Consider the following 13909-nt stretch of genomic DNA (forward strand, 5'->3'; position numbering starts at 1 on the left):
TTTCTACATGCTTTTATTTCCTTCAAATATATACCCACAAGTGGGATTGTTGGACCATGGTCATTTTTTTGTTTGGTTCATTTGGTTGTTATTAAGTTGCACGAGTTCCTTACATGTTTTGGATATTATCTCCTTATCAGCTATATGCTTTGCAAATATTTTCTCCCATTCTACAGGCTGCCTTTTCATTTTGTTGACTGTTTCTTTCACTCTGTAACAGCTTTTCAGTTTGATGTAGTCTCACTTGCTCAGCTTTGCTTTTGTTGGTTGAGCTTTTAGTGTGGTTATTGGAAGAATCATTACCTAGGTCAATGTCAAAGAGCTTTTTCTCTATGTTCTCTTCTAATAGTTTTATAGCTTCTGGTCTTACGTTTAAGTCTTTAATCCTTTTCAAGTTAATTTTTGTGCATGTTGTAAGATAAGGGCTCAATTTCATTCTGTTGCTTGGGGCTGTCCGGTTTTCTCAACACCATTTGTGAAGAGACTATACTTTCCCATTGGGTGTTCCTGGCACTCTTATCAAATGTTAGTTGGCCATATATGTGTGTTCATTTCTGTCTCCTTGGTTTGTTGGCTGTTTTTGACAGGACCACAGTATTTCAATACCTGTAGCTTTGAAATACAGTTCAAAATCGGAAGTGTGATGATTCCACCTTTGTTCTTTCTCGTTACTTTAGCTCTCCATGGTCTTTCATGGATCTATATGAATTTTAGGATTGCTTTTTCTATTTCTGGGTAAAATGCCATTGGAATTTTGATAGGGACTGCAGTGAATCTGCTTTGAGCAGAATGAACATTTTAGCAATATTAATTCCTCTATTCCATCAATATGAGATATCTTTCCATTTGTGTCTTCAATTTCTTCCACCAGTTTTTATATTTTTCAGCATACAGATATTTTACATCCTTTGTTGAATTTATCCTTATTGATGCTACTATAAATGGGGTTGCTTTTCTTTTTGGATTGCCTGCTGTCTGAGTCTAAAAATATAATTTGGGCTAAGGACATTGCTCAGGGGTAGAGCACTTGCCTAGCATGACCAGGGTTTTGGGTTTTAATCTTTAGCACTACCAAAGAATAAAGCAACTGATTTTTTTTCCTTTTATATTGGTGCATTATGGTTGTACAGAATGGTGGGATTTGTTATTACATGTTAGTTCAAGCACACAATGTAGCACTATAACTTGGCCAATATCCCTCCCAAGACTTTTCCCTCCCTCCTCCCATCTGCTTGTCCCCTTCCTCTCTTCTATGATCTCCCTTTGCTTTTCATGCCATCACCCCACTCTCCACACACACACACCCTTCTTTTCTTTTTCCTCTCTAACTTCCACATGTGAGAGAAAACTTTCAAATCTTGACCTTCTGACTTTGGTTTATTTCGCTTAAGGGTCTCAAATTCCATCCACTTTTCTCCAAATGACATAATTTTTTTTTTCTTTATGACTGAATAAAATTCCACTGTGTGTATATACTGCATTTCTTTATCTGTTCATCCATTGATGGACACTTGTATGCTGGTTCCATAGTTTGGCTATTGTGAATTGTGCTGCTATAAACATGAAGTATGCATGGATCACTAGAGTGTGATGACTTTAATTCTTTAAGAAAATACTGAGGAGTGGCACGGCTGGGTCATATAGTGGACCCATGCCTAGTCTTTAAAGCAATTGATTTTTATATGTTTATATTGTATTCTGTAAGTATACTGCCTTTGTTTATTAACTCTAACAGTTTTTTGGTGGAGTCTTTAATGTTTTGTACAATAATATCACATTATCTTCAAACAGACAACTTTGCTTCTTCTTTTCTGATTGAATGACTATTTTTCTTTTCTTTTTCTTGCCTAATTGCTTTGGCTGGAATTGTCAGTACTATGTAAAATAAAAGTGGTAAAGTGTGTACCCATATCTCATTTTTAGGAATAATTATTTAATATAGGTTGAAGCAAAAATTGGCTAGTACTACTTATAGCTGTACTCTTAATATTACACCAACATATTTCCATTTATTCACTCAAAAATAATTATTGAGCACCTATTATGTGCCAGACACTGGATAACAAGGTTCTATAGTATATGATGGCAAAGGAGAGATTAAGTATTTCTATATCTGACCATTTATTTTACCATTCAGGCTTGAATATAAACACCAGCTTCCCCTTTGCAGAAACTTACATTTATGTGTCCATGCTGGATTAGTCTTGCAGAAAGTTTGATGAACACCATCAGAGATGCACAGAGCAGAGCAAAGCTCAGACACAGATCAAGGGCTTGAAGCGTCAGGTGGTACTCTTCATAGTGAAGGGGGTCCACGCAAACCGATGGGAATTTTGCATATGGAAAAGGAAAGGCAATGGCGTAACCAAGATAATTGGTCCCTGCAATCCCTGAAAATGAGTAGAAGCAATATGGGCCAAGGAGAGCAGATTCCAAGGCTATTGCAAAATGAAGTGGACATCCCATAATGCTCAGAATCACAAAGGTGAAGCTAGCTTCCCACTGAAAATAAAACAGAAACAAAGTGTTACTATGAGGACAAGCTATTTCAAAAACTTCTTAGCAGCCTGAAGAGGGAGTTACTAGATATTAATCTCTCCTACTGGAAACAGAGGGAGACTTGTGTCACAATTTTGTTTTGTTTTGTGTTTTTCCTTTGTTAGTGATGATTGAACCCAGGGGCACTCTACCTAGTCCTCTTTCTAAAATATATTTTATCTTGAGACAAGCCTCACTAAGTTGCTGACGCTGGCCTTGAACTTGTGATCCTTCCTTCTGCTTCGGCTTCCCCAATAATTGGGATTACAGGTATGTGCCACCACATCCAATTTCAACTTTCTCTTTAGGCTCTCACATTTTGTCTCCAATCTACACTTTGGGAGAGAAACATGTCAGTCAACTGGGGCAAAAATGAAATCAATTCAATTCAACAAACATTCATTTATCTCCTATCATGCATAGAGAACCGGGGAGCGAGGTGTGGTAGGGCACGTCTGTAATCCCAGCAGTTTGGGAGATTGAGGCAGAAGGATGGTGAGTTCAAAGCCAGCCTCAGCAATTTAGCAAGGTTCTGTCTCAAGATAAAAATACAAAAAGGCCTGGGAATGTGACTCAGTGATTAAACACCCCTGGGTCAATCCTTGGTTTCAAAAGAAAAAAGAAAAAGAAAAAAATAGAACCAGTCTGGGATGAGAAAAACAAAGTTGAGAAAATAGAATCCCTTCTCTAGGAACTTGCTACTTGGAGTATGATCCACAATCCAACAGCATTGACATCCCTGGTGAACCTGTCAGAAAAGTAGCCTCAGCCTTTACCCAGATCTATGGAATCAGAGTCAGCACTTTAACCAGATCTCCCATTGATTCACACATACATTAGTGTTTGAAAAGCACATCCTCAGCCATAGGAATAAAGTCTATAATTGGATAAGATAGTTTTTCTAACACACTGGGATTACCTGGCTCTACGCTGTTGAACAGCAAGATACTGATTTTTTTTTTTTTTTTTTTATCCTTTTTCAGAGAGGTAACACAGAGATGAGGAGACCTCCAATTCAGAAGCTGACTCTAAAAAGAACATTATTTTTAGGGCAGAGGGTATGGCTTGGTGGTAGATCATTTGCCTAGCATGAGAGAAACTCTAAATTCAATCCGTGGCATCACATACACACACACACACACACACACACACACACACACATCAAGACAAATTAAAAATTATTAAAAGCAGGGGTGCCTGAAGCTCTAATCTCTCAAAATGAAATTCAGGAGCTCTAACATCAATTGACTCTATCCTCCCAAAGACAGTAATAATCACAGGGCATTGTAGAAATTGTTTGGAGTAGAAATTATATTTAAAAAATATTAATTTAAAGCATAAAGTTTATTGCTGAAATCCATCATAGCAAGGCCACAATTAGATCAAATTCCTTTATAAGTGGAAATCGTATTCTCTACGTTCCATCCTAAATTGGTGGTGTCTTGACCTTCAAGCCCACTCTGCTGTCCTACTTAGCGTCCACGTATTTACCAGGTATCTCTGGGTCCACTCTTTGTAAGCCAACAGTACAAGCACTCCAGCTGTGATAGCCTGTGAAAAGAACATTGGACAAGTAACATCCACAATAGAAGGTACCCCTGGAAAGCGTTCAATCTGTCTCACAGTTTGACAACTTTATCACCAACTAGAAGGAACAGCAAATGGCTAAATGGATTTATGGCTCTGATCTCCTCTTCATCTGAGGCAGAAACTGGGATGACAATGAAGAAAATAAGCCATTAGTGTCATAAAGGCATGATTCACACCAGCTCGCTTTTTGATTCTCTGTCTTGCCTTTGCCATCACAGTTAAAATCTCCGATACTGTGTCACTGTAGTAAAAGCTTGGTTTTATACCCCTGGCCATATGTTTTATTTTGAATAATTGGCTCTTTTTCATCATCTTTCTCACAAATTGCTAAAATTGCACATGGGTAGGCCCAGAGTGGAGACCTGTCACAGAGCCCTGAAATCCCTCCCAGCAGTGACATTCTCTTTAAACCACTTGTTTTTTTTCGAGATTCTGAGGCCTCGGCCTGCTGATGGGATACAAATACACGATCTCTCTTTCTCCAATGACAAAGATGATCACTGGAATGAATGTGTGATGTGGCATTTATTGTTCTGGGTGCAGTTGTGTTCAGCTTTTCAAAAGAGAGTTTTTCTTTCTAGTTGCCATTGAGGGAGAAAGGCCCAATGTACAGAAGGGACAAGGTTAAGAAAGGAGAGAATGTGGCCACCAGAATTGAGCAATAGATAACGAAAGAAAAAAAATCTCTGAGCTCATCTTTGATTCAGCACCAGGTCTGATGCAGGAGACTTTTGTGCTCATTGAGATTACGAATTGTTTATTCCCAGTCCATATAAATCATTTGGTTTTGACCAAGGAATGCTTTGAGGTCAAGAGAGAAAACCGGGAAGAAATGTGCCCAAAATAAGATGTTGAATGTGAAAAGATGTAAAAATAGCAAAATTTGGGTTTTTTTGCGGGGAGGGGGGTACCAGAGTTTGAACTCCAGAGCACTTGTCCACTGAACCACATCCCCAGCCCTATTTTGTATTTTATTTACAGACAGGGTCTCACCAAGTTGCTTAGCACCTTGCTTTTACTGAGGCTGACTTTGAACTTGCAATCCTCCTGCCTCAGTCTTTTGAGCCAGTGGGATTACAGGCATGCAGTACTGTGCCCAGGAAAATTTTGGTTTTTAACAGAGAAGTAAACACAACTGTACATATGGAACTGACAAGTTCAAGGGGGGAAATCAGCATTTTTACCAATATGATTTTGTGGTGCGCAGCTTTTGTAGCTTTGGCACAGTTATCATTTTGAGACTTAGCTTTTTATTTTTCTGGCATATTGTATTTTGAATGTTGGATTTAGAGATCAGAGAGAGTGAAACACACACACATACACACACACACACACACACCACACACACACATATTCACTCTCACAAAACTTCTCATTTAGCTGGGCCTGAAATTCCAGACTTGGCACAGCCATACCATATAACTCTCATGGATAAAAACAGAACCATCTGTAGTCAGAAGAGCTTCCTGGCTTGATTCTGCGAAAGGAAAGTTTCCAAGGGACCCTATGGAGATGGAGGCGGCATAAATAGTACAAAACAGGAGAATTAATAAGAGCAACTGTAACTGATGCCGGGGGGGCAAGCCTGGGGTAAGGCTAAGCTTTCAGAGGCCTGGCCCTCAATTGACACATCACTCCAGTGCCATTAATCAGAGAGAGAAATGTGGAAGCAAGATAAAAGCAAAGGAGCCGGGCTCACCCCCCTCTGCTGGCTTAACTAGGAGAAGATAACTGACATTATCAGATGCTTAGATTCCAGGTTGCCTTAATTACTTTGGCATGAACTGTTTCTTTCCCTTCAAAGGTTGAAAAATGCTGCAGAGGTACAGTTGCCTGTTACCGTCTATGGTAGCTGCCAGCTTGAATTTTGCTTTGTTTACACAAAACTTTGAAAAAGATTTTTCATGGAGTCAGTTGAGTATGAATGCAGTTAAATCCACCCTGCGAGTGGGATGGTGGATGTCATGGTGACTCAAGAGCAGAGCACTCCCATCGTCACCGACCCCCGCCAGGAAGAGCCTTGCACTATATCCTCCCCCAGGAGTCACAGCTGTCCCCTTTTCTTTCTTCCATTTCTTTTATGCAAATTTTCTTTTAGATAGGCATAGGGGGAAATGGAAAAAAAAAAAGGAAGAGATTTGATAAGACTTGATAGTAGGCAAGACAAGTCAAGGGAAAGGCGAGAGAGAGAATGTCTGGGAGATGAAAAATCAGCCGAGCGGTGCAAGTATAGGGAAGGACGGAGTGGACAGGGTGGGTGGCAGTGAGCAGGGAGAGCACATCCTCCCTGGGCTGCTCTTGACATGCCATTGGCTTACTTTCAGGGCACTTCCACCAATGTTACTTAGGTTTTGCAACCATTGCTGCTAACATTTTGATTGCATGGTAATTGTGAGTCCTCCCACTAAATCTTTAAATTGCTTAAGTAAAGGATGCAGTTCCCAGAAGCAGATGAATTGAAGGAAGCTGGGAGCAGTCACAACAAAAATAGAAACTTTTAAAGGCATCATATTAATATGGGGTAATTTACTCACTTAAGCATCTATTGTGGTCTACTATAAACACGGGATGAGATGGGTCCAATGCAGATAAAATAATGATAATAACTGTTAACATTTACAGAGTGCTTTATATATAAGCAGACACTATGCTAAACAACTTGACAAGGGTTAACTTGCTTAATCCTCATAATGACCCTATCAGACATATTCTCTCCACTTTTCAAATGAAGTACAGGGAGGCTAGATAAAATGAGTAAGACCACTGAATCATAGTTGTATAAGTCATGATTCCAACTCTCATTAGAATTTACAGCCCAGGTACGAAAATATTGCACACATAAGAATGTCCACAAAATTAGGCAAGAGGAATGGGTGCTTTCTACACCAAAGAGCCTGGGTGATAAGTTACCACTTTCAGGGGGAAAAAAACCAATGATGAAGGCACCAGAGGCTGCAGGATGTGAAGCAAGTTTGAAGGACACCCATGATCTCTGGAGGGCAGAGGGAGATCAGGCAGTCCTGGCCATGGGAGCAGCATGTGGGCAGGTGAGGGAGTGGCATCCTGCTTAAGGAACAGGGAGGGAGGAGCCCAGGCCCACTCCCCATGGAGAAGAGAAGATCAGGGTTCAAAGTCATGTGACACCAGGGTAGGGAGGCCTCAAAAGTCAGGGTAGTGCGTCTGGATTTTGTTTGAGGATAATAAAGCAATGCCAGAGGATGTTGAAGGAAGAGCTAGCTTGACTTCCAGAAAGGTTTAGAAAGATGAGCCAGATGCAGCATGCATGCCTGTTAGAATGTATCGAGGTCCAGAGGCCTCTGCAGGACCCCGGTCTTCAGGCTTTCTTTTTCTTTCTTTCTTTCTTTCTTCTTTTTTTTTTTTTTTAACTCTGCTCACAGTAATATATTGTACCATGACCTACTTATAAATCTTTTTATATCTAACAAAAATAGCACTTAACCTTTACTTTATATGATACACTCTACTATTCTCTATTCTATTTGTTGTAAATGCTGTTAGCTCTTCAATAGATTGGGTTTATAATCCACTAATGGATGGATTGGCACAGTTTGGCTATTGAAGTTATCTAGATACCACATCTGAGTAGGAGTAGGAAGTGATAAGAGGTGGGAAATAGTCACAGGGAGAAGGAATGTATAGGAATATGCCTCAGAGGAAAAATCAAGGCCACAGGGCAGCTAACTGGAGTAGGACTGGAACTGGGCTAGTTTTGGACATTGCTGCCCAAGTGCCATCCTGGGACCAGCAGTGTGGACATCCCTGGAACTCCTTAGACTTGCAAACCCTCAGGCCTCACACACCCTTTTGACTCAGAACCTGAATCTCCACACGATCCTCTAGTGATTTGTATGTACATTACAGTTTGAGAAGAGCTAATTTAGAGGAAAGTATTGAGTCGAAAATCACTCCAGGGTTTGAAACTGAGTTTCCAAGACAATGAAAGAGAAGTAGGAGAAGAAAGAATTGGTTTTGGTGACAAGATGATTAATTAGTAGTTTGACACGCTGACTGAAAAGAAGCTTAGGCTATCTTAGTGGAAAATTGACCACTGACAAAGATTCTTTGCTTGACCGAACTTTAGTCAGGCTCCTGAACCTTCTCCTTGGCTCCTGTGCCCTTCCTTGTAAAATCCTATTTTAACAAGAACTCTGCCAAGTCGGTTTGGCAAGAAAACCCCAGCCTCACTCAAAATCTGATGACTTCCTCATCCTCCACCCTCCCCAAGTGGTATCTGGTCACCTGCAGCAGAATCTGGATAGATCATTTTAGCCAGAATTCCCTTTATCACCCATGTTTCCTCTTGATCATTTTCTATCCACTGATCCTTACCCTGATTTGGGGCTACAAATTCCCACTTGTCCATACTATATTAGGAATTGAACCCAGTTCTATACTGAGGTTTCTTTTTCTCTATTTCAATAGTATTTTTAAAAATACTGTTTTTATTTCTTTATCTGCTGTCCAGCTCTGGCACTTCTTTGACACCACCCGGAAGTTGGGAGTTGCACTTGTTGAAGATGTAAGAGACAGGAGCCATGGGGAGTCAAGCCCTCCTTTGACCGTTGAGAAAACCGAAGCCTGCGTGACTAAGTGCAGCCCTGAGCTTTCTCCCCAATTCCTGCTTCTCAGCAGTGTTCTGAGTGCACTTTCCACTTGGCCAAATCACTGGCCTCTCTAGGCCTGGGTCCTGCGATCAAAGTCACGGTACTTCAGTCTCTTCAGCAGAGCTTCAGCTGCAAGCCACATTGTCCAGGATTAGCGGGGGCTCAGTCCTTAAGGCACTAAGATCTCCTCTCTGTATATTTACCAGCTGCCGATGCCTTTAAATAACCTAGCTCAGGAATTCTGGGAAAAGTACATGTCATGTGGCTGTCAGAATGGAGTTAGAGTCTGAAGGTCAATATTTGGGGAGTACTTAGAAAGTCTTGAATAAAAGGTGTTGAACAAATACCGGGTATTGTATCACATGCGAAAATCTATCATATAGTTTCAAAAGAAATATGGAGTCATTAGTAAAAGGAAATGTCAATGTGACTGAATTATACAAATTATCTTTTCACCAGAGGAAGACATGCTTCGGAGGCAAGTTAAGTGATTGGCAAGGGAGGTTGTGGGGTGAAGCAGAGAACTTTTGAAGTTGACCCTGATCAGATAGAACTGTGGCTCAACAGGAAAATTCAGAAGTAGGGGAATCACCTTGTTCCAGATTTAGACATCATTGAACGAGTGAGCATTTTCTTTGCATTTCTTCTCATGAGGATTTTTTTCCTGCTTTAGTATAAATATCGGCTTGAACTTCAGTCCTTGCTGAAGTTCAGAGATTGACTGTGAAAGATATTCTGTGCCACCAGAATGGAGGGCGTAGGATTCATGCACTTACTCAACAGTAGTCATCAAATAATATGGATTGAAAACCCAGGTTTTCAGGTTCTAGAGATAGATATATACATACACACACATATATATACTCCCTATCTTGTAAGTATTGATTCATTTGTCAGGGAGGGCAAAAACAAACAATAAACCAGGTACAGTGGTGCACATCTGTAATCCAAGCTATCCTGGAAGTTGAGGCAGGAGGATTGCAAATTCCTGGCAATTTAGTGAGACCCTAACTCACTATAAAAATAAAAAGGTCTGAGATGTAGCTCAGTGGTAGAATACACCTGGGTTCAATCTCCAGTTCCAGAGAAAAAGAGAGAGAGAGAGAGAGAGAGAGAGAGAGAGAGAGAGAGAGAGAGAGAGAGAGAGAGAGATGGAGAGAGAGAGAGAGAGAGGGAGAGGGAAAAGAAGAAAAGAGTGAGTGCTGTGTGATGAGGTCCAGGAGGTGAGGGTGGGGGACTCAGCAGGTCATCAGGAAACAGGATTGGACACTGAGGCGGGTGGCTAGGGATTGAGAACAAAGAGTTTGGACAAAGAGCAGGGCACAAGCGAAAGGCATGGTATTAACTAGCATTTGAGTAGAGCTTTAAAATTGGCAAGCTCTTCATGACACACTGTTCAATTTGTGTTGCTTCTCATGGAACACCTTCGCGTTAGGCAGTTTCCCACAGGCCTTCCTCTCACCTGTGAAATTCTCCTTATTACAGGTCAAGGTAAGGAGGAAGTGGCCGACAGAGGGTCCTGTGTTTGATCACTTACCAACAGTAATGTCTCTCACTGTACCTCTACAGGCTGCTGCCCCTGAAATCGAACAGCCACCAACTAGCTGCCTGCTGGAGACACTTCATATCATTTCCCTGGGCCTATCGGTAAAAGAGACGTTTGGCCCTGAACCAGTCTACATTCAGTGCTTATAATCTTCATCAGAATCTACCAATATTTGTTGAATCTATTACGAGAGACTCTTCAGGAATAGGCAAAGAACTACAAGAAAAGGATGGAAGGTCGGACTACATTGGTGGTTTTGTTAAATTTAGGGGATCAGCTGTGGGATGGGAATCCTAAAATAATTAAATGGAGCTGGGTGTGGTGGTCCACACCTGTAATCCCAGCAGCTTGGGAGGCTTAGGCAGGAAGATACAAGTTTGAGGCCAGCCTGGGCAAATTAGGGAGACCCTGTCTCAAAATGCAAAAAATAAAAAGGGCTGGGGATGTAGCTCAGTGGTATAGTATCCCCAGATTCAATCCCTAGTACCACACACAAAAGGGGAAGAAATGTAAAATAAAATAGTTAAATGGAATAGAAAATACCAGAATACATTTCAGCTAAAGGACTAAGTATTATTTTGTGACAGTTTTGTTATACATATTGATATGAGTATATAGATATTCATCCAGAGAGGAAGATGCAAGTATATTTACATATATTCCAAGTCCTGATGTAAAGTATTTTTCTAACTCTGGATCACCAACAAAAATATTTGCTGCTTGAATAAATGTAATTGTCATTGCTGTATTTAGCAAAAGTTCAGTAAACAGCTCTTTGAATGAAAGTGTGGTTTGGGGTAGGTGTTGGGGAAAGGAAGGGAAGGTCTAGTTGAGGGAGGTAGATCTAAAAAAGTGTATTTAAAAAGAAAAGAAGAAAGAAAAACATCACTCAATGACTTCAATTTCCCACCCACCCACTGTTTCCTCTGTCCACACACCATTAAAGGCAGAGTTCCTATTTAAGATCAAGACTTGGTTGTATCTTCCATTGAATCCCAAGAACGCTGTAGTTCCTCAATAAATATTTATTTCATAAGTATTGCATTTCTGGGGGTTATGCTTTTAGGTGGCATCCTAGTCAATTATTTGAAGATTTAAGATGTTAGCCCACCCCAGAGTAGCTATATTTTAATAGAAATTTCCTGAAGATCAAAAAAAACTTCAGAATGGAATTCTCCAATATCTGGTGGGAAATAAGAATATTTGATAATGAGAAGATTTCTCATGGGAAATAAGGAGAGAAGGATTTAAGACAGGGACCCTCACTACTCCTGTTAAGTCATGCTGCCATGGAAGCCCTTTCCTCCCAAGGACAGGTGTGCTCATTTTGTGGCTCAGGGACCTATTTATCTGTGAGATTGTTCAATGAGCATCTACTTAGTGCAGACCCTTGACTAGGTGCATGTGTACTTTCCCAGAAAAATATGAAGTCAGTAAAGTTCAACACCCCACTTCTTTTCTTAAAAAATATTTTTTAGTTGTAGATGAACACAATACATTTATTTTATTTATTTCTTTTTTATGTGGTGCTGAGGATGGAACCTAGTGCCTCACATGTGCTAGACAAGTGCTCTACCACTGAGCTACGGCCAAGCCCCCAAAACCCCACTTCTTGAATTATTTTCATTTCAAACAGTTGAATGCAAAGAAAAAGTCAGGAGAACAGAGCTTTTGGGTTTGGACATTTTGGGGTCTTATAGGCCTACCTTAGTATTTCTAAGGAAAGCATTAATTTGAAAATTATTTTACTTTATTCTACATTTTTGAATTGTATGATGCTTACGCCTTTTCCTAATCTGTAAATTGAATTTGAAATTTGAAATTTTAATTTCTCAGAATATCAAGATAAGAAGATTAAAATAAAATTAACTTTTTAAGAATTTCTTGAACCTTTCATTATAATTCACATGATATACATCTATATATAATAAAACAATATAAAACAAAATTCCTCTATTTAAAATAAAACTAATAGAAATCCATGTACTAAGGCGAATTCTGGTTTTCTGCAGAATTGTGACTTTGTATTGTTAGAAAAATGTTAAAGGACATATTATTCTGTTTGTCCTTTCCCTCCCGCCTCCCTTTATTCTCTCAAAGTATTTAGTAAAATATGCTCCTACCAAAGCTCCATTCCAGATGGGACAAGCAATATGGACACTCCATCCAATGAACCAGAGCTTGTAAGAAAAGACAGGGAAAAAAGCAATAACTCCAGAGAAGATGCTGAGACTCCCCAGAGTGATGAGAATCCGACCAGCAGTCTGGTATAGGGCCTTCATTTTGCTCTGTGACTTGGGTCTTTGGTCTCAAAGATATTTTGTTACCAAAACATGAGCATATGACAGACTCCAATAAACAGAAGTTTCTTAGAGACAGTAGCCAAGACACATGGGGATTGTTGATCCACTTGGAAACAAGATAAGATTCGTTTCACCAGAGGTGGAATGTCATCATATAATCCTTGATATAAATTAGAACCAATCTTTTCTAATACTGGTTTATTTCTGAGAGAGAGAGAGTGAAAAACCATTCCTTGTTTTGGAGAGGTTGCCTTGATTCCCTTCTGCCCTGTCCTGGGGAGTGACCACTTCCTGGCTTAATCAGATTCAAAGGCTTGCTGACTGAGCTAATTGTTTCTCAACTCAACCTGCCTGGTGGTTCCAGCATAAAGCCAACATCCTTTGTGCACAATAGATCCACATTCCCAGCACAATTTCCCACAAAACAAATAAAAAGAAGCACTCAGACCACTTTTCATTGCATTTAATTTAAATGATTTAAAACCAAAACAAGACTTTCATCACTCTCAAAGTTTAACATCACTACAATTATTTTCAAATTTAAAAAATATATATTTTTTAGATGTCAAACCTCTTTTATTCATTTATATGCGGTGCTGAGACTCGAACCCAGTGCCTCACACATGCTAGGCAAGTGATCTACCAATGAGTTACAACCGCAGCCCCTATTTTTTAATTTTTAATAAATATTTTTATATGACTTCATCTCCAAATAGGCCTAAGTTTCACTATGAAGTTCTGCATTGTTTTCACTAAACTGGCTTCTCCTTGGTTATTTTATTATTAATTCTATTTTTAAGTACAGTGCAAAATGGAAGTATGCAGTTGTAAAATAAACGTTGAGAAGTAATTTATCGGTTGAATAAAGCACTGATCTCCATCCATTTTTAAATTACAATTCTAATTTGAGATGTTGGGCTTATGTACATTTAAGCAATTGCAAAAGTTCATCTCTTATTTCATGCATTTGAGAAAATGCATATTTGATTTTGACTGATGGGATGTGTTTGAATGTCTCTTCCAAGATAATATCTTGGAGACAAAGAACACTTTACGAAGCTATCTGAATAATTTTTCTATTCAATAATAATATCTTTTAATAAAATCATGAAAGATAATTATATGCATGGAAATGTAGAGAGTAGATTTTGAGTCAGAGGGAGCTGGGATCTGATTCTGGTTCCACTCTCCAGTGGGTTTGTGTCCTTGGGGAAAGGCAAATTCCTTAACTATGCTGAGTCTGTTTCTTCATATGAGAAATGGGAATAAGATTAGTGTTTATCTCACAAGTGGTCGGATGGGGAGAC

At 39.6% G+C, this 13909-nt stretch overlaps 1 protein-coding gene across 6 annotated transcripts in view; it reads right to left on the reverse strand.

Moving 5' to 3' along the window:
* Positions 1–12701, reverse strand: part of TMEM212 (transmembrane protein 212) — a 31087-nt gene extending 18386 nt beyond the window's left edge. For 3 of the 6 annotated variants that reach the window (XR_013766403.1, XM_079155171.1, XM_079155170.1), the window contains exons 1-3: positions 12423–12661; positions 4030–4089; positions 2179–2502 (exon numbers count right to left, since the gene is read on the reverse strand). Coding sequence is in view for 5 of the 6 variants with exons in the window: in XM_079155171.1 (XP_079011297.1) it covers positions 2179–2502; positions 4030–4089; positions 12423–12581 (543 nt within the window). In the remaining variant the exon portion in view is untranslated. Of the gene's footprint in view, positions 1–2178; positions 2503–4029; positions 4090–12422 lie in introns of all 6 variants that reach the window. The other 3 variants (XM_079155172.1, XM_079155173.1, XM_079155174.1) reach the window with 3 other exon arrangements.
* Positions 12702–13909: the final 1208 nt, after the last annotated feature.

The sequence above is a fragment of the Sciurus vulgaris genome, assembly GCF_902686455.1.
Source record: "Sciurus vulgaris genome assembly, chromosome: 10".
Lineage (NCBI taxonomy): Eukaryota > Metazoa > Chordata > Mammalia > Rodentia > Sciuridae > Sciurus > Sciurus vulgaris.